Genomic DNA, 21,534 nt, shown 5'->3' with positions numbered 1-21,534 from the left:
GCCTATACAGATATTATTAATCTTTGAAAAAACACAGCCTCGTGGATGAGCCGGCTTACCCTCGGTGTGTGATGACTCTGGGATGTTGGCGGTGCTGATATTATTGCCCGACCCATCACTGATCTCTAACCCAGGCACGGAGGAGGAGTTTCCACTGGAACAAGACTTTCTGCTGTTGGGAAAAGGGGCTGCAGGGTCGGTCAAAGAGCCTCTGCCAGGAGCTTGACCCTTACGCTCTGGATTCACTTTCTCTTTTTCAGCTGAAGACGGGGAAGAGAGTGACAAGTTTAACAGAGCTGAACTTTAGACAAAGCAGAGGCAGAAAAATTAGACCCAAAACCAACTCAGTCAGTGAAAAAGTGACTTTGTCAAACAGACAGACGGGATGAGTATGGTGCAATCAGGGACTCTGTAGTAAATGAGAGGGTTAATCCGGTGCAAGAGAACACCCACAACTCTGCAGACAAGATAAATGTGAGTTTGTTTGGTGCTTACAAAATACACACTACAACTAATTATTCAAACAACCACCCTGAAACATGAATAAGTTACACATTATTGGTTACACATGATTTGGGACATGCAGACATGCATATGGATTGATTAGTAGGGATGTGACTACTCTACAGATAAAAGGGGGTTTGGGAACTCTGGACGTCTAGTACCTTCAGCCTCCATTTTAGGTTTGCCATCAGCTGTAACAGGAAAGAAGGGCAGGACAACATGTTCTCATATCCAGACCATTCATGGACATCAATATTTAAAGATGCTACATTATAGTCATTTTGAATGTCATTATAAAACGTATGTATTTGTCTTTTTATAGACTGTAAATACGCTCAAATATCATTCACACGCAGAAAATAAGTACTTGATACGAAAAAATAACTGTATTATAGTTTGCTACGGCACAAAAAGCAGATACATACTGTTGCCTGCAATCCAGCTTGGGATGCCAGGAAACCCCCCTCTGGGCTTGGCCTTTGTGGATTCATCCTTCTTATTCTGGAAACACAACACAGGTGGGGCACAAGAAAGAAGTCAAATTGGAGGGCAACCCATAATGGTTTTTTGAAGAGATTGCAGAACATTTATTGACTGATCTGGTTGCTCCCTTTCCGGTTAGGGAAACCAAATAGACAAATATATGGTAGCTTACCTTTACCAGCTGTCTCCTGAAGAAGCCTCCTCTTGACTTTTTACTGTCAACTGCCCTAGTTTTAACCCCAAGGTGCTTCATGAAGAAGGCCACTGCTGAAAATATGGATTGACTAAGGGAGAAGTGAGAGAAAGGTAATTATTAGTAATATTTAATAAGTTGTGTTAATACTTATTTGTTAATTGTTTTATTTTTCTAATTTGAGTATGATTGAAGTTGTTTTAAATTATGGTATTCATGGAATTCTTTCAGATGCATCTGATTTTAGTATATTGCACAAAACGCAGAGCTGCAAAAACGGAAATTTGTATAGTAGTTTGTATAGTCTCAGGTACCCCTGATGGTGATGCTCAAAGACTTACACTAAATGGAAAGTGCACATGAGGGTCAAGCGTGAGGATGAAAATGAGGATAGTCAAATGCAGGGAGGTGGAAGAGGGAGGTGGAGAGATGAGGATGTCAAGATAGGGAGGAGGAGTTAAACAAGTTGCGAGGAGAAAAAATTGGACACAAAAAGACAAAAGGAGGAGCTGGGAGAAATTTGAGAAGTTGACAGAAAAAAAGCCAAATGGATCCTCTGGTGATGTTCACACAACAAAATCACAAGTTTTCCAGAGCATGCTGTCTGAATAAATGGACAAAGAATTTTAATCACAGTGGACCAGAAAAGCCCATGTAAGAAGTGCATGACAGGGTTTAATAATTGAATGTGTTTGCAACACATTAAGATAAATAGAACACATCAGGGTCTTTTTAGAAGATACTGATATGGAGTGCAGTGACAATTTTTGAAACAAACTACAAACATATGTAAGTGTAGAAAGGACATTTTTAATCGAAAACTCATGTGAAAGAACTGTTTTATGTGGTTCTCTTGAGCCAGTAGACAAAAATCTATAAGGTTGACCACACCACGACTTGGAAAAAGCATTCAGAAATCAAATCAGCTACATGTCCAAAAATACACTCAAGCAAATATTTTAGAGTTCACTTTAAAAAAAACTCACCATTTTTCCTCGTCTGAGACAATTGAAGGTCTGAAAGAAAAGAGACAGGTGGGATGTCACAATTGGAAAGAGATAAAAAAAAAAATTTTTAAAACAGACTCCCTCAATTTGCAGCATAAAGCTCACCTCTTCCTTTTAAGTACCATTCTTACTTTCTCTTGCTCGACTGATTATTTGGTGTGTTTTGGGCCGGTGGAAGTGACTAAGCTTTTCCTGATCCAACTCAAAGCTGATTGTTGTGTTATTTTGTTTGGAGCAGAAGCTATTGAACATATTCTAAAATTTGCGCACAAAAAAAGGAAAAAACTTAACTAAAAAAGATCAAAAAAGAAAAGATGTATCAAAAGCTGCACATCTGAATATTTAAAAATCAACTTGCACTCTTGAAGTTCTGCAAATAATTCCAGCTATTGTTTTCTGTTTTCTCTCTCCGGTCAGCTGTCTGCAAAGGGAATCCAACGTCAGAAATGATCTAGCACAGCGGAAATGTCTATTTAACTGGGTGTTGCTGATGCAACATGCAGGCAAGACTTAAGAAATTGGATACTCATGTTTTTCTATGAACAAAAAGAGAGGGAGGGGTTTCTCAGGGATTTTCCTGCATAATCCAATCAAATGTTCCGGTTGCCTCATTCTCATCACCACAAACACCAATAAGGAACAGCTGGGGCGAGGTCACTTTGTTGTGGTTGAATGAGGGGGAAATGGATGGAGGTCAGTGGGGTAAGAGTGTGAGGGTAATAGAGAAATGATTGTTGGGAGGAATGAATAGAGTGAAACTGAATGACTCGTTTGTGCATTGGAGACAGAGATCCAACTGTGTGATTGAAACTGAGTGAGTGAAAAGTTCAATTATCATGTCTTTGATATAGACTGCTTTGCACAGTTTTTCTCCACTGACAGTGTGGTTATATCCACAGCACGAGGGATGCTCATGCACAGTGCATGTTCCTTCGCTTATGTTGTTCTCTGTTCTGACAAGATGAAGTCAGACAGAATTCTGCCCTCTCGCTGGCCTCCTCTCCCTCTCCGTCTGACTCGCTTCTCGGAGAGGATAACACATTGTAGTTGGCCACGGGGTCAAGGATAGATTAACTTTCCCCCAGAACTCTCTCTTTCTTTCTTCATCTGTGTCGAGGGCAGGAGCTATCCAGCATCGATAACCCTCTGGCCTTTTCTCTCCCCTTCCTTCTTCCGCTGTGTAACCCCTCTATCACCACCGCTCCTTCCAGTTGGCAAATCACCAGGGGAAAGCCTTCCTGCCAACGTGGCACTGCTGACTCCATCTTTTCCTCTCTGCTTCTTCATTTCCTTCTTGCCCTATTGTGCTCTCTTTCAAATCACCCTTGTCAGTTCTCTGTTCAGTGAGCTTGATTTTGTCCCGAGCTGGATTTGTGTGTGTGATTTGCACTAGATTGGTTATGTATACAGCTAATATATAATGCACCTATTAAAAAGGGGTTAATACAACGCATAGTGCCAACTTCCAAGGGAACAGACCCAAAAAGGCTACTTTCCACCTTTTTGACAGACCAATCATCCTCTCAGCTTAAAGGGTTGTGGAGTGTGGGAAAGACTGTAGTGTTACTATTTGAAAGTGTTTTTCTTTATTGGTATCTTTGTGACAATGTGAGTTGTTGTTTTCCTGTGTGTGAGGATTGCATTTAGTTTTCTTTATCAGTCACCACAGTTTGAATGTGGTAGAAATGCAAACACTAATGCATGAGTTTTGCTGATAGTTTTGGTTTTGTAGTACCATTACCTTTTTAGCCAAAAAAGGCTTGCTGTTTTTTTTTCCAATCTTGAGAGAGTCTCCTGGATAATATGACAATACTGTAGGTTTAAGTAATGCATATTTATTTTAAAGTTAATTTCAAAGAAATTATGTTTTTCTCTCAGTTTGGTGTGGAACATTGCAGACAATTTCTCATAAGGTCAGTTGGGGGTGCAAATCAAATCCAAAACATTTTAACATTGCAAGTGAGAACAGAAAAAGACATTTTGTTTGCTTTAGTCATTCAACATTGAACACCCCAACCCACAAGACAAAGAAGAATAAAAACGACTGAATGTATTATCAGGAACCATAAACTGCTTTCTCTTTCAATAACTGAATACAACCAAAGTACTCCTTGGAAGTCGCAGGTGACCTCTCACTTTATGCGTTTATGTTCACAAAGTTGGGAAATTGTTAACCTAGTAATGTTTATGCAAAAAAAAGTATTTTACTTATACTTGTACTACTTTGGGCACCAACAATAAGTCTTTCCTCATTGAAATTCAGTAACGCAAGAAGCAGTGAAAGAGAGAAATGCTCACTGAGTCTCAGACATCCTGTCCAGCAGGTTCTCAGCTACAGACTTCTCCTTCATCTCCATCGGGATGCGGTCGGTGATATGGTGACTCTCCACGTCAATGAGCTCAGCCTCGTTGGGTGTCATACCCATCATCCTCTTCTGCCTAAAAATGAGTAAGCAACATGAGGAAAGGGTTTGGCCGGATTAATATTGAAAACAAAGGATTTACACATGATGCATGTTTTCCCAATCATGTAAGCAAATGCATAATGTAGATGAACAGGGGTATTTATCAACAGTTCTAGTGAAACAGAGACCTTTGTTATTCATAAAACACTCTCCATGATTTCCATATTTGCATATTCTTTGGAATGCAATGCTATTTGGCAACTCACTCTAAAATCAGGTAATTTCCTTGACATCTAAATCCTAGGCCGCCAATCTAAACGTTAATTGGTTCAGGTTAAATACTAACCAAAGCTTCGAGCTGGGCAATAATTGAATGGAATCATATCATGATGAAATCATATATTGAGATATTTCATTCCATTATCCTGTTTAGGGTCGTGGGGGCGCTAGAGCCAATCACAGCTGCCAGGTGACAGTGCAGTATTATGCAGACCATATTGAGATATTGTTAAATGCAAACACATACTAACTCAACTTTCTCTGAAATCTGAATTGATAATTCTGCTTCGAGGAATATCCCAATGTAGTCGATTAAACTATTGTTTTTATGTGATTATACTGTGTTTGTGTATTTATTGTGTGTTTATTCATTTATTTTTCTGTAATTTCTTGTAAAACATTTTGAAAAGGTTTTAATTAAACTACAAAATATAGTCGTTTTCCTTTGTTGAGTATTTAATTTACACAGGAGTAAAGAAAAACAAGTTTCTTTCATATAGACAAATCATTTGGTGAATTACCAGAACATTTGCCATGTCGTTATATTTACTGTTATTGAGATATTAAATTACCTATAATATAGAAGTTTTTTGCTATATCACTCAGCTCTACATCACAGGGACAAATTGAAATTAAAAAAAGAAATTAAGGAAGAGAGAGATCAAGAGGACCTTTTCTTGTGTTCATGCTATTCACAGTATAGACGATGCATTCATGGCTTTCGTTGTGAGAGAAGTAGTTACTGTAAGTCTTGAGTAAAAGTCACTGGCAGCAGCTTGTTGATGCATTGTTCATTTTAAGATTAGAGGAAAATAATGGTTGACTGTCAATTAGGAACAGAAAAATAGCTTCCACTGAGATAAATTACTCAATCAAGCACATCTCACAGCTCCCCTTTAGGTTTGGGATGCAGTATATACAGCACAGACCAGAAAACTCATGTTATGATCAAATCCAAGAGCATGAATCACAGAAATGTGAACAAATGTTGTGGATTTAAATCAGAAACAGTTAGGGTATAGCTAAGAGTATATGTGACTTGATGAGGATTGTTAAAGATGGGGATTCTCACCTGAAATCTTCCAGCTGTTTGGCCACTTCAGCAGCCTGCAGGCTCTGAACCTCCTGAGCATAGCGTCTTTGGGTGTCCTCATGGAGCAGATCTGAACGTGTACGGTCTTGGGGAAGAAGGGGGACAAGGGAAGCGAGTATTACAGAAAAGGAAAACTCAGAGTGAGACTGAGGCACGTTATGTGGCAAAGAATACCTAGGCACTTTATGAAAACATAGAAAATAACTTACCCAGTTCATAGGCTACATTAGAAGGAAGTACCACTCTGAGAATCTATAGTGGAGGGAAAGACAAAAAAAATTATTGTCAAAGTAGCCGCGCCACACACAATTGCAGAACAACAGTTCTGCAATAAACCCTAGATTCCTGAAAGTTATAATAAAAAAGGTGTTGATTCAGCCATTTAGTTATTTTGGGGGCTGTAGTTTACTAATGGTTGTTTTTTTATTGTGTCCATCCCATTCAAATCAACAAGAATAGGCTAAATATCAGAATACCTTTATGATGCAATACAGTTCAATCGCACAATAAAGTTCAATCAACATCTTTCTTTGAGCCAGGTGTACTTAATAAACTGGCAACTGAGTGTATATGCATAACGGTTTCTATAATGTGTTGACACAAGGCAAAACAGAGTTGTATCACTGCCAACTGATAAGAATTAAAAGAAAGTGTGAAGTTGCCACATATCACCACAAGGGGTCATTTAAACATTAGAAATAAAACAACAAACCAAGAGAAAAAACACATTTTCCAAATGAAAGATAAATAGCTCTGTCACTGACAAGAAAATTACCACAAGGCCCAACTTTATGTGAATGAGCTTATAAAAGGTTTTAAAAAAGAAAAAGAGAGGTTAAGAAAGGATGATTCCTCCGAAAGGGCTTTCCCACGATCCTGACAGGAAACTGTGGGGTCGGACGAAAGACAGAAAGTGCAGCGCAAGTCAGCTGAGCTGACAGACATGTGCAGTTCATGAGATCTGAGCAGGAAATATAACAGAGAAGTGACAGAGGCCAGGTGTACTGGAAAGTGCCAGAAACCGAACACAGAGGCAGAGTATAGGCAGAGCAAACGGAGCCCACACAGAGACATGCACTACAAAACAATGTGCACACAAAGTCTCTCCTGAGTTCAACTTATAAACTGCAGTTGTGAAGTGTATCAAATTCATATTGATACAACACAATGAGAGGACAATATACTATCTATGTTTAAAAGGCTGCTGTGTTTATCTGAATAGATTTGTTTTCGCTGCATAAACTGAAAAAGCAACAACCTAAAACAACTCAAGTACTCTCCCAAACACACTTTAGAAAAAAAAATCAGATCTCTGAAGGTCATCTGTGCTTTCTTAAAAAGTGATTAATGCACGTCTCTGTTAGCGTGCACGTACAAAGCCCAATACAGTAGATGTTCCTCTACCTGGGTTAGATCGAATGCAGGAGAATAAAATACTGCATGTCGTCAGTGTGATGTTCCTCCATCTCTGCCGGTTACTTGGTGTTAAAAGGCCAGGTCTTTTGTTTTTGTTTGCACACATCACACACTACATTAATTCATTCCTGACTAACATAAATATTCTTCTTTTACTTTTTAGTTAAAAAAACAGTACATTTGTTTAAACTTTATATTGTGTTCATGACAATCAGGTTGCTCATTATTTCAAGCCCATTCACATCCACTTAAAAGTGACATACGGGCAAACATCCTACAGGAAATGCCGTGGGGCGTGCTACTTACTGCACCCTTGTCCAAGAAGGTGTTAAAGAACTCCACAAATTGCTTCTTGGTCTCTTTGGCACTGAGGTTCTTGAAGAGGTCAGCATGGAGGTAACACAGCTGAGAGGAGAGAGACAGACAGAAGACCACTGAGTACCTTTAACTTCCTGCATGCTGTTTGATACACTCAAAGGTTTCTTCTTCTATGTGCACAATTAACTGACATATGATAAACTGGCAAACCATAAGATCTAAATACTTATTTCACTTCACATAAAGTCAAGATGCTGAGGTCCGTTTTTGAACAAAAAACAAGGACTAATCTCACTTCACTGTCAGCCATAATCATGCACCAATCTCAATAAACACTATAATAACTATATACAACAGTATAAATACTTCTGATGTTCTAACACTTCTATTCTATACAGTGCATGGACCTCCTTGAGGTAAAGAGGGGTATAAAAGCAGAGGGTGTCATAATGGTGGGAGGTACAACAGTACCTGGGTGGGTCATGGTGTCTGCATGCAGAACAAAGGGGGAAGGACAAGGCATGCTTTATATCAGCACTGACACACATGTAGTCAGACACACACAGATGCAGGAGGAAGTTTTAAAACGTGCTCTCTTGTAAAAACACTTCAGTAAAAACTCATGGGGAATATGTGTCGTTTTGACTTTGTTGAACATTGGAGAGGCCAAACTTCCCAGTTTGTGAATGAAATGTTACAATCACAAAAACAACAATAAATATATAACTACAAAGTCCCTGGATTAATTCAAACTGGGACGCTTGTGCATGTCCTTAATGTAACAGAAATCTTTCAGTCCACACATATCAATAATACGGCTGCTACCAATGATTTGTTTTCTTATCATGTGAGTTTTTTCCCCCCTATAAATTGATGAACAATTATGAAAAAAAAAGAAAAACAATGAATTTGACTCATTTGAAGATTTTTTTTAATTTTGAGAGACACTGGGTTGTAATATAGGAGTTGTAGTTCTCACCAGCGGAGCCGGGTCAAACTGTAGAATGACATGTTGTATGAAGACCAGCAGGTGTGTTGGCCGGTCCTTCAACACGTCTATATTGTTGAAGTGTGGGCACTGGTCGTCCATCACCTGAGAGAGAGAGAGAGAGAGAGAGAGAGAGAGAGAGAGAGAGAGAGAGAGAGAGAGAGAGAGAGAGAGAGAGAGAGAGAGAGAGAGACATGGAGAGAGAGAGAACAAACAAACGGAACAAAGAGATGAGTAAAACATGAAAAGACACATAAGGACGACGAAGTATGATAAAATGAACTTCATGTTTTTATTGACTCACATCATTCAGATCATTCTCGAAATCCTCATCCTCAGCCCCGATGATGCTCATGGCTGGGTTAGAGCACTGAGCCCCAAACACGCCCTGTTATACAGCGAGAGAGAGAGAGAGAGTGAGGGAGAGAGAAAAAGAGAGAGAGTGAGGGAGAGGGGAAGAAAACAAAACAATTAGCAAACATAATGGGCAGTACTTTACTCTTTGACGTCCTCGGCCCCCCTGCTGAGCAGAGCCAGACATAAAGACAGATTAAGATTTGGGCACTGTGAAATATCACATCTAGTGGAAAGCAGGAAAACTTCCCAGCATCCATCCAATCCAGCTGAGAGAGAGAGAGAGAGAGAGAGAGAGAGAGAGAGAGAGAGAGAGAGAGAGAGAGAGAGAGAGAGAGAGAGAGAGAGAGAGAGAGAGAGAGAGAGAGAGAGAGACAGACAGACAGAGAGAGAGAGACAGAGAGAGACAGACAGACAGAAACAGATAAAGCGTGAAATGCTAAAGTATTTTCCTCCAGACCACACTAAAATATTTAGTTCATATCTTGAAATCAAGGGGGAATACAGTGTTTAAACATGGATTGCAAAATAGGATTTTCGATTTCAGCTTTCCCTGAACTTTGGCCAAATGTTACCTCTAGAAATTGCTTTTCAGACCAGCGTTGGGTTCAGTAATACACTTAGAGAAAAATGCTTCTGTAGTGACCACGACGTGAACCCTGTAGGTCTAAAAATTAAACTAAACTAATCCGAAATGGAAGGTTTATCCCAATCCTCGCTTTCAAAATCTGTGAATAGGAGAAGAAAAAAAATGCAACGGAACAAGTGACCATTTTATCCCCACCTCTCACGCCCCACACCACTTCCCCTGCACGCATACACACTCAAACAACCAACAACTCTTGTATTCAGTCCTCTGAAGGCTGCAGACCCAGCGTCTGCTACCAGGGAACACCCAAACACAAACACACATCAAAAAGCCAACAAATACACTGTACAACATGTAACATTGTTCACTGCTAGACAAGTACAGAAGGCAGAGTGGAAGTAAGAGGTGTTAGTATGAGTCAAGGTAATGAAAAGGGTAAGGGAGTAATAATCCCTGTCGGGGGGAATCCTTAAGAAACTAAAAGTATTCAAAATAAACATTATTGTTGGTAGTTTAGTTATTTTATAAATTCAGAGTAATAAATATTGTTCTATAACTTCCAACACATCCACATTCCATGTTGCATGATGGTATTGAATGACGGTTACCTGAAGGTCATCATTTGGATGGCAATATAACGACGAGACCTTCATGTTACATGAGACCCTCAAACAGCGTCTATCGCAGTCGAGAGAAAAGATCAGAGGTGACTCTTGTCCGGAAGGTCTAAAAAAAAACATCTGCCTGAGAACAGACTGTGTCTCTTTACTTCTTCAAATCATTAACCAACATTAAGCCGATCTGTTATTTATTTTTATTATCCTTTCATGTTTGAACCCTGTCTTGTTTTGTTTTTTTTGTATTTTCTTTCACTATTTTGATTGCCTGTTTGTGGCTTTGGGTCAATAAATAAAGTGTATTATTATCTATGTACACCAGAACATTAAAATGGGTCAGCTGTTTGGGAGATTTCTGCCATAGCATGCATACCGTAATTGTTGAACATTTTATATTTCCGGTCGGGGAAATCTTTTTAAGACATGATTGTTGCATCAATGTGACAAAATAACTTTATTTGTGATTTGTCAAATATTTCTGATACTTTACCAAAAAAGTAGTGGGGGATTTTAAGTGCTATATTTTAATTGATATCAATGTGACAACACATAGACTGGTATAGAATACTTATGTCACATCACTTACCTTCTCTATGTAGTATATGCTCTCCGAGTATAAATACTGTAAAAGGCCCAATAAGAAATTTTAAATTATTCTGATTGGATATACTGAATTAATATTGTCTTCAGACTTCAAACTGAGTTAACTAAAGCAGATTCTTGTCAAACTACACATGTGAATGTGAGGTTATCCATGTTTTTTCACCGTTATTAGGGGGGAACTGAAAAATGATTTAGTGGTTAAGGTTTATAAAGGAAATGAGTGTGTAAACGGCTGCGCTTGTATTCTGCCTGAATACAGCGTTTGTGTTCAGTGGAAAGCAGGAGAGCTGACGAATGCTTTGAGGTCAAGGTGAGTTCTTGTAGTTGGAGAGAGAGAGAGAGAGAGAGAGAGAGAGAGAGAGAGAGAGAGAGAGAGAGAGAGAGAGAGAGAGAGAGAGAGAGAGAGAGAGAGAGAGAGAGAGAGAGAGAGAGAGAGAGGTTGATCTGACAGAGAAACAGAGAGCATGAGTGAGAGAGAGAGAGAGAATGAAACTCAGGGAAGGACAAACAGAGAGAGAATGTGTTCATTCATGGTCGTATTCAGTGGGCTGCGGGTTGAGAAAGGCCAGTGTTGGAGCAACATGCGTAGGAGGGGTTAGTTAAACAGAGTCACAGGCCTGTCAGGGCCATGGAGGCACATCTGCATGGACACTCACTCCCAGACATAAACACACAAGGACACACCTACACACCTACACACACACTTTTACCAAGATGACACCACCAACACAAACGTACCCAAGCCAACAACATCACCGTAACAACATCTGCTAAAGACAAATGGAAAATGAGATCTAGACATTTCCTTGTGGAAAGATGAGACCGCCACACTTTCACCGAAACAGCTCGGCTGAAGAACTATTGTATTACATAACTTATACTCTTAATAACAGGTGCGTAGGAAGAACAACTTGGTTCACTAATAAGGAAACAGAAATCCTGCACAATGTCAGTCACTTGTATTTAGGACATTTAGTTTCTACATGTTGGTCTGCATAACTTCAAAGACAGATTATAGACTTACCGATGTAGTACTTATTAGTTAACTGAAAACATATGTGAAGTGGATAAGGAGTGGATAAAAACATGTATGCTTCGGTACAATGTTAGTTTACCAACTGAGGAAGTCAAGTGACATATTAGACCACGCTTTAATCATTGATGATTGTGGTGAGCGCCGTGTAAATGGTTGTTATCACAATGGGGTGTGATGACAACAGCATATGATTCACCTTGGGGCTGCTACTGAAGAATAGTCATATTGATCTCCTAGTCATTGCCCCGTATTGATTGAAATCTACATTTGCTATTTCTTCGAATAAATCTATCAAGGTACATAATTGTATCACCTACAGTAAAGAGGGCTGCAGGAATTAATACAAAAAACGAAGCTTTGAATTTTTGCATCTCTGGTTCTTGTATTATATAAGACATGTCAGTAAATATGACACTCGTTAATTGTGAAGCTTTTACGCGTCTTAGAAAATGCGCTAACAAAATGGCAAAATGAGACTACAAATCGTCATCACGAGTCCACTATTTACAGCCTCGTTGTGAAGTAATGTCATTAATAGATTAATCGACCCATCATTGCAGCTCTAAACGTGTGTAGACTGACAGCGAATGATTTATTTTTCCATCTCAGTTAACTAATAAACTTCGGTTAAGAAGCAAAAGCAGGAGACGCTTATGAAACAACGAGGAAGGTTGAATACCGGCGCTCCTATGATGGACTACTGATCGCAGCATTTCAGCCTCCTCGTTAGAGGAGATGCTGAAGCCAATCCCTTGTTAGCGTTACCGTCTTGGCTGATATTTGAGGGACTGTCATACATGTTCCTACATCTTGAGAGATAAATTGGAGTAGTCAGGAGGAAGCTGACTGTGGCGACTCAAGGGGAAGTAGGGAAGGTCAACCCTGCTCTGCATTTAAAGAACACAAGAGAGTAGAGATGGGCGGCCGGAGTGGGAGGCTGCTCTGCCCAGCCGGAGCCAAGTGGTACATTCCAGCATATGGCACAGTTCAGACAACAGATGGAGACAGTCTGTGTGTGAGCTTCAGCGGTAACCAGACCCTCGTCTCTTCACCTCGATTAGTACGCGATAGCTGGCATAAGCTCCACACTGCGAGGGCGCTTTCCTGGCTGTGGTTCAGTTAGAAAGAAAAAGACCACGAGTGGCTTGTATTTGAACGGAGCATCCCAGAGGTGCCGAGATCGGCTCCGGTGCTCCTGAGAGTCGGCAGCTGCCCCTCTGATCAGCCCTCTCCTCCCTCCCATTACATTCCAGTACTAACTAAGTGTCAGGTGGCATCAATCCAATGATAGCCATCAAGCGTACGTGCCTTTGTGTGTGTGTGTGTGTGTGTGTGTGTGTGTGTGTGTGTGTGTGTGTGTGTGCGTGTGCGTGTGTGTGTGTGTGTTAAGACTGAGCACGTATGTGGGAGGGGGCCATTCCTATGTGATTGTGGGGAGCTGCCGGTGAATGTGTGCGTGTGTTATATGACAACTGGTCTTTACAACAGCATTCCCCACCATTCCTGACCAGGCCGAGCTCCAATACTGCGCATAAGACAAAGCAGTAGCACAGGTTAGCATTTCATATTTCCACAATGGGACTAAGCGGTTACGCCGCAGCATAATAATAACTGTTAAATATCTGAGACACTGTCACTCTTATGCAAACCCAACATCCATTGTGAAACCTCTAAAACAATTAGCAGTTTTAGTAAAAAGCCCCGGGATCCCAGAAGAGTTGTCGAGTTGTGACCTCACCCCGAAGTGGGCATCTTTAGCGTGCATACTGCAACCGCAGTTGGCCGGGGGCTCGCACCTGTCAATCAAGCTCCTGCAATAACATGACGCTGGCTGCGAGGGTAGTGTTGTACATTTGCTGGAGCAGGTTCATGAGTGATCAAATGATAATAGACATGGACCTCAAAGTGTTATGAGTAGAATTGTCAAGATAACATTTTTTTTAAAACAATCAAGAGGACAAAGTTCATCATCACTAAGTGTATTTGCCGAAAGTGATCTAACTTGTTATTGCACAGCAGTTAAAGTCTCCAGGCGTTTAATTTGACGGTTGAAGATATCCGTAACAGTGGTAGCTAAAACAGACAAATCATTGAAAAGAAGTATTCATTTGATCAGTTTTGCTCACCTTAAGGCTTTATACATGTGATTAGTCACATGGTCTGAGTTGCACTCACCACTGGATTTAGCATTCATATATGAAGAAAAGGCAAATTACGCCACACTGGTTTTGAAGTTACAACCCTGCTGATCTCCATTTTGTTCTCTTTGGCAACTTCTATGGCGATAAGTCCTCATAGCAGCTGTGTCTTTGTATCTCACTCCAGAGAGATGGCCACTTGGGACTTTTCTTGGGAATGTTGCCACAAACAGCTCAACCACCACAAACAAATCACCATTATATTACCTCATACAGCGATAGATAGTGATTTAACAGACAAACATTTAGGTGAAAATCTTAGAGATTATTCATTTAAAGATCTCCTCCTGCCGACACGTTAAAGATTAAAGAAATTCTGTGAATAATAATTTGTGTGTCTGATAAGTCACAAAAATATCAAATTCATTATGTAGTTAAACATACTTAAAATGACATCTACCTCTTGTAGCTCTAGAAGGAATCTATTAATATACAAATGTGTTTTTTTCAGAAGTTGTTTTTTTTTTTATAACAGCTGGAAGCAAGAGGTCGCCAATCTAGAGCCCTCTTCGGACCCCACCCAGCCACCCCTGAGTGTAGTTATAGGTCAAACCGGCTTTAAGCTTTTAACCAGAGAGAACATTGAATCCTTGCTTCTGTTCCTAGTGTTTTATGTTTTTCTTTGAAAAGCAGAATATCTGGTTTTGGAGGCCCAGATTTGGAGTATCAAAAAAAAAATGCTGTGACAGAGAGACAGCTGCCCAGTATTTGATCCGGGGACACCAAGATGAATGTGCATAGCACACCCTTTCTATCAAGAGAAGGTCTCCTTTTTCAACCAAAAAGAATAGTATAATCACGTAACAATTAATCAGATAATGGCTTCATATTGGACTAATACGTCAGAGGTAACCGGATTAGTTTTAGCAGTAGCATAGAGCATAAAGGTTACAATTATTTCAACTCTGAGTGCAGCGACATGTGTGTAAACTCAGTACTCTACATATATCTTCCGGTGCTGAAAACACTAAATTTAGAGCCTCCCTCATTCACACTTACTAAATGCACCTGGCCACAGAATCCATTGTACAAGCACAAGTCACAGTCCTCTTCTTACACATGGTCACAATGGGCTGTGTCCTGTCCTCTATATGCTATGAGGGCAGTGTCCAAAAATAGTCCAGCAGCTAATGGCTATAACTTGCTGTGTTTGTACTGCTGTTTATCTGGTTGTCTCATCAGGCCACAGCCTCATTAGCAGAGACTGGGGGATTCCTATAGCAGCACCACTGCCCCTCCACTGGCTGCTCCCTGAGGCGCCTGAGCAAAGAAGTAGAATAAATGGGGGAAGGTGGCAAATGGGGAGGCACACAGACAGGAAGTGGGTGTAATTTCCTCAGGAAGCTATCAGAGCCATTTCTTGTATGACCTATCAGATGAAAAGAGGGAGCGAGAAGTCACAATTAAACTGAGAAAAGAAAGGCACAGTGTGCCCAAAAGTTGAAAGAATGAAGAGCCCAAGAAGTGGCATCAAAACTGGATCAAAGTAACCTTGTGTGCAACCATGTCTCTGAGATTACATCAGAACCAGAAAAGGAAGTTACCCACACAGCATGAACAAAACCAAGAGATGAACGAATGAGGAACGTGATGAGAGAAGTGTGAACAGGAGAGGTTGGTCGAAAACTGCAGGGTTTTAGACATTAGCATGAAGATGTCTTTTTGACAGTACGATGGCGTTAAGACTGATGCATAAAGACAAACATTAATTAAATAAAAGTGCGATCCTCAACAATTATTAATTAGCTTTTTTTTTTTATTCAACACCAGGAAATTAACAGGAAATTGACTAAGACTACAAGGCCTGCCTTGTATTCATAAAGGCCTAGGAGTTACTTGAGATTGTAAACCTGACAGCGGCTAAAAACACTAGCCTATATTAACCCTATAGACTATACAGGAGAGGAAAAAAAAGACAGGGGCCTAGTGAGATGGGTGGAGGAAAAGGAGGAGAGGGGGTGTTATGAAATGAAAAGAACGCGGCAGCAGGAAATGAAGAACAAGGCAGTAGCAGTGGAAAAGAAAAAACAAACAGACAATGGAAACATAAATGTGGGAAACTAGTCCAAAAACATATCTGTCGACTCCCCAAATGCGACACACATAAACAAGCACATACACACTGAACCTGGACCAAAGGGGGTTTGGCTGCAGCTGGCAGAGTTGACAGAGAGCTAGCACCTCAGTGAAAACAGACCCAGAGGCATCTCTGATGACGAAACATGAGTGTGAGTGTGAGCGTGTAAGTGGTTGAGGGGCATACATAATAATAAAAATGCAGCATGCTGTCATACAGAAATTGTCATATAACTGGAAGGTGTTTATGTACCTGCACAAAATGTGTGTTTAAACGCATGGTTTGCACTAGACCTGGGGCACAAAGTGACAAAGTTCATTTCTCACATGACTATAAACTAATAAAATAAAGGACCCATAACCCTTGAAAAAGAGTAGAAATCAGACTCCAATAAAAATAATATATCCGAAAATAAAAAGGGTACAACTTCATGCACATATGTAATCAAAGTACAAAGTATTTAAACGTGAGTAAGTTGGCCTAGAAAAAAACATTTTCCAGGATGTTTACCTCTAAAATGTATTATACTACTATTGTAAGGCAAATTATACAATAAAATTCAGTTTACACGTCATGGTAGTAGTACAACGCTGAAAGCAGTATAATGTAGCTATATAATGTTGCACGCTAAGAAAATAACCCTAATGATGTCATCAAGGTTGTGATGGAGTTGACTCGAGTTCAAAACCTAAACAAAAAGCCTTAACATTTACTGGACACTGAGGGTCAGATAAAATACATTAAAGTGTTGCATTGTGGGTGCTTCGCCCATAGTGAGCACGATCTTTCTAATCCATCTTTCACAATATTTACTAAAAGTGGAAAAAGGTATTATTTATTATTAGCCTAACAGACGATTATTCTCCAAACTCCGACTCGATTAAAGAGACTCTTATCAAATCACACAGATAAGACATTTCAGGTTAACAAGGCCAAATATGACTGAATGTCCAACCATGCATGGTTCATTGAACCATGCGGACCACAGAACAGTTGTTTGAAAATAACAGAGGGCAAAGTTATCCCAGAAATCTCGTCACTGCACTGCTAGTAAGCAAACAACAGAGGCGGGCGTACACTGCGAGATACAGAAGATAGTGTGTGTACAAGGAAATTGACATCAGTGTGTATGCGCTTGAGAGTGTGAGGGGCTCGTCTGCGGAGAAAGTGCAAAAAGATGCCTTCTTAAAAAATAAATTCTCCTATTTTTTGGCGACCACTTTCTTTTTTTCGTCTTCCATCCCTCTACATCTTGTTCCATTTTCCTCTCCCCCTCTTTCTTTCTTTCTCTTAACCTCCCTCCTTCGTCTACTCCACCTTTAGCTTAAAATAAAGCGGCCCCTTATGTGATCGCTCCAAGACAGCCAGTGCATTCATGGCCAGCAGACAAGGGCCAATTATGTAATTTAACGACCATTACGTAGTGGCTAAAATAAGATTATGGCCAACAGCGCCGGGAAAACACAGGCAGGTCTTTTCATTGCCTTACATGTTGTTCAGCTGTAAGTCCAAACTATTCATATCGTTAAATCCCTTGGTTTTCTCCTGATTTCAAAAAGGGACTTTTGAAGCACTGACGTGTCTTCCCGACGTCTCTTCTTTACTGCAATGGCTTTTTCGCGATATGATTTTGTTTTGATCCAACCGCTGCAGAGAATCCCTGACCTTCTCTTCATATGCTTTCAGTAGAGCAGACACTGCTCCCAGAGGTTTTTAATGATGCCAAACAATCCCCACCCCCAAAATCTCAGCTCAAGACTTCCCAGCATTTTAAGGATGATGGTAAACCATGTCTTCCAAATAACAAGCTGCTGCTGAGCCTCCTCCCTGCTTCATGCACACAGCCATGCGTATTCGCCGAGGCCTAACACGCTCTCTCTTCATTTTCTGTCGTCTCTCCTTAGAACCAAAGTACACTTTACTCTGCTGCTCCAACAAACTGCTACCAACCCCACCCCCTCCATCCTTCTCTCCTGTCCCCATATAGAGGTCATTGGCTTCATGGAAACAGTTGATAGGCCGGGGTGTATCGACTGGCATGGATTGGCAGCTCAAAGTAAACCTCCAGCTTGGCCTAACTGCTTCCGTGTGTGTGTGTGTGTGTGTGTGTGTGTGTGTGTGTGTGTGTGTGTGTGTGTGTGTGTCAGTAATTGCTGAGGCCAAACACACATCTGATTGGCATTTTGTGACAAAAGTAGCTCTACATTCCCGTTCTACGACCCGTCTGTCGTCAGCCTTTGTGCGTTTATTAGGTGTGGATTTTGACACGACACCAAACAACAAGAACAAGCTGATCCTGAACATTTTTGGAAGGAGTTTAGCCTGCCAACAATCAAAGTCTCGGAGGCCAAAAAATGCCTCTGGTTCACGATGCCCATCTCATGCCAATAGTTTGCAAACCAGATATGCAGCATTTTCCTCTCTCTTCTTCAGACTGAAGCCATTAATCAGGAATGAAGTAAAAATGCAATTTTTAATCCCAAACAATTCTTTGTCTTGAATATAATGAATGTTCACTCAGATTAGCCAACTATCAATATAAGGCAAACAAAAGAGATTTGAGAGTCTACAACCCAAAAAACAGAAGGGAAAAGGAGGGCTGAGAAATATGTTAATAATATATTAGTAGTGTGATATGACATATGGGTGGTCTGGTTTTAATTAAAGACTGCATTAATTTAAAGTGATGTATTTTTCGGAACTTAGACTGTTCTAGCTGTTCTATTATATCATTATATACACAATCAGTTATTATTATTTATCACAAATCTCACTCAGGAATTTGGTAAAAAATATTGTGAGAGTTAAATTCTTTTCTTCTTCTTTCCAGATCGCCTATAAAGAGTAGTCCATTTAGTATTGCACTTCTGTAAAATTGTTGGATTTAATAAGATCAAAGAAGTCGTCTCTCGCTCAGTAGCCATCTGTCAGAGATTGATTCAGAAACAGAAACCTTTAGGATTTATCTGACATGCCATTAACAGAATAAAACAGGTCTAACGTGAGGATAAAGTAGGCTACAAAGCATACAAATGTCTGCATTATGTAAATAAAGTAAAACACGAAAAACAAGTAAGAAAACGTGCATTTGTATCTTACAAGATCTTCGCTTCTTTACTAAAATATTGCTATTTTAGGAGTAACGAATCTCAGTCTGCTGCTGACATTATAGTTTTTCACTCCACGATATTTCTAAGGTTCTTTCTTAAGTTCATGACTTGATTTTTTACTCGTAAATTAATCTTGGAAATTTCCTGAAATGGCTCTAATATGCTGTCATACTTATCAGTATCAGCTAGTGACTGCTTTAAAAAGGGGCCCCCTCTACCATTATCTGCCAATACACTGAGTTCAATACCAGTCCACTCAGAAAGTAGTCGAAGTGGCAGTTACAATTTACCAAAGCATGCTCGCTTGCTTTGAACAAAACTATTCAATAATCACAGATGATCAATTTTATTGATATACGACAAGAACATTTTACTGTGCCGTTAAATTTTTGTCATTATTCAAAAAGTAAAATGAAAATGATGTGTTATTGTATCATTGCAAAGGAGTTACTACCAACTACCCTTGCTGTTAAGATATTTAGAAAATGACAAATAATCTTGCACTCTCACACAGAGAGAGTTTGGAGCCCCCTCACCCCCCTCTTAATCTTTCACTCATCAAGAGTAAACATCATCATCTATGGAGTCGAGTATGGCTTTTTCCACCATGGCCCTACAATGAAAGAGCTCATTCTCTGCTTCCTCACTCACTCTCCGGCACATCATCTTTCCAGCCAGACCTCTCGCTGACTCACACTTGGACCGATGGATGTAACTCTTTCCAGTTTGTGAGGCACAAGCGGCTGCAGCCCAGGTTAGACTTGCACAAAATACATGCGTGACAGCTGAGGTTGGCTGCATTTGTTTTGCCCTCTGAAGAAGTATATTGTTGGGGGGGTGGGGGAGGTCACTGCTGCACACACACACACACTACTCAAATCTCACAAGCAAACACACACACAATGACCACACGTATTCTGTGAGCAGGGAGCCTCGTCTACGTTGAGTAACAGCAGAGAGACGACAGAGATTGCCAGGTGAATCCACTGACTGAGCTGCGTGAGCCTATTTATCTGACAAATCATTGTCATGTGAATGAGCTGAGACCATATGACGACTCAACAATGTCACTCATGTGTTAGCTTTACAGTGAATGGTCTGAAAAGAATCGGGTCAAATAGTGGTAGAAACACACGGTGACACCTCACAACGCGTCACCTTGATTAACTGAGATTAGCTGTGGTTTCAGGTAAAGTTGCGTAGTACAGCATAAGCCCCATTCCTGAGCACTGCCACATGCACACACAGACCTCTGTAACTTCACCCCACCTCACCCACTGCGCTAGTTCAGGAGGAATCAGTAGATTTCACCGCGGACCCGGGGAGAGAAGAAAAGCAGCCCAGTCCACTCTGTCTCTCATTATCTGCTGCCTGTGCGTCAATCTAACACCAGCCAGAGAAGAATACCTGTGTTCCCTTTGAAGTCCAAGCCTGACTACAGTAAATTATTAGCTTGCCTGCAACACAGCTCCAAGCCCTCAGGACACCCCCTGGCTGTTCCACTGTGGGTGCCATTACCTGTCATTTGAGTTATTGGGTATTTCTCATTGAGGCTCACAACGACACCTCACTGCAGCTCTATCTAAGTTTATCTCCCTCTGAGAGACAGTAGATGGGGGTGAGTTTACATAGGCCTATCGGACAATAAAGAGAGAGAGAGAGAGAGAGAGAGAGAGAGAGAGAGAGAGAGAGAGAGAGAGAGAGAGAGAGAGAGAGAGAGAGAGAGAGAGAGAGAGAGAGAGAGAGAGAAGCACAGCAACTCAGATTAAATATCCACATTCCTTCAAAAAGGAAGAGAAGGTAGCCTTTAGGCTCAGACAAGCCTGCACTTGTAAAATGTGTAGAGAGAGAGAGAGAGAGAGAGAGAGAGAGAGAGAGAGAGAGAGAGAGAGAGAGAGAGAGAACAAGTGCATTGCTCCTCTAGTCTAGCAGAGTGTAACAGGAAGTGGCAGGGCCCTGCTCCACATGGGGCCTCTGGGGTGCAGCGTCTGACTGGGAACGCATCACGGTCTCAGAAACCACCAACTGCAACGCCCCAACACACAAGGGCACCATCTAGTAACTAGCAAACCGCGTTATTAAAATTTTATTGGAATTATGAATTTGAGTGTTTGAGTACAGAGACCGGGCTTAAAGACTACACCCCCCTCCCTCCCTCTCTCTCAGAGGAGTGAAAGTCACAGAGAGACAAACTGGCCTGGCAACATGGCATAACAGTTTTTTTTTTTGTTTTTTTTTTTAAACCAACAACATTGTTTTATGAG

At 40.6% G+C, this 21,534-nt stretch overlaps 1 protein-coding gene across 4 annotated transcripts in view; it reads right to left on the bottom strand.

The window, feature by feature from the left end:
• arhgef1 (Rho guanine nucleotide exchange factor (GEF) 1) overlaps positions 1–21,534 on the bottom strand; it is a 37,496-nt gene that overhangs the window by 14,838 nt on the left and 1,124 nt on the right. For 2 of the 4 annotated variants that reach the window (XM_068569954.1, XM_068569955.1), the window contains exons 2-12: positions 8,991–9,074; positions 8,678–8,791; positions 7,687–7,785; positions 6,174–6,216; positions 5,944–6,049; positions 4,486–4,626; positions 2,167–2,196; positions 1,160–1,271; positions 930–1,005; positions 666–695; positions 60–260 (exon numbers count right to left, since the gene is read on the bottom strand). In XM_068569954.1, the coding sequence (XP_068426055.1) occupies positions 60–260; positions 666–695; positions 930–1,005; positions 1,160–1,271; positions 2,167–2,196; positions 4,486–4,626; positions 5,944–6,049; positions 6,174–6,216; positions 7,687–7,785; positions 8,678–8,791; positions 8,991–9,041 (1,003 nt within the window). In that variant the 5' untranslated portion in view covers positions 9,042–9,074. Of the gene's footprint in view, positions 1–59; positions 261–665; positions 696–929; positions 1,006–1,159; positions 1,272–2,166; positions 2,197–2,292; positions 2,616–4,485; positions 4,627–5,943; positions 6,050–6,173; positions 6,217–7,686; positions 7,786–8,677; positions 8,792–8,990; positions 9,075–21,534 lie in introns of those variants that run through there. The other 2 variants (XM_068569956.1, XM_068569957.1) reach the window with 2 other exon arrangements.

This window comes from Clinocottus analis, unplaced genomic scaffold (assembly GCF_023055335.1).
Source record: "Clinocottus analis isolate CAN_PGR_092001 unplaced genomic scaffold, fCliAna1.0.p SCAF_9, whole genome shotgun sequence".
In the NCBI taxonomy this organism is placed as follows: Eukaryota; Metazoa; Chordata; class Actinopteri; order Perciformes; family Cottidae; genus Clinocottus; species Clinocottus analis.
Note: the sequence above shows the minus strand (reverse complement) of the source record. Positions and strands in the feature narration are given on the sequence as shown.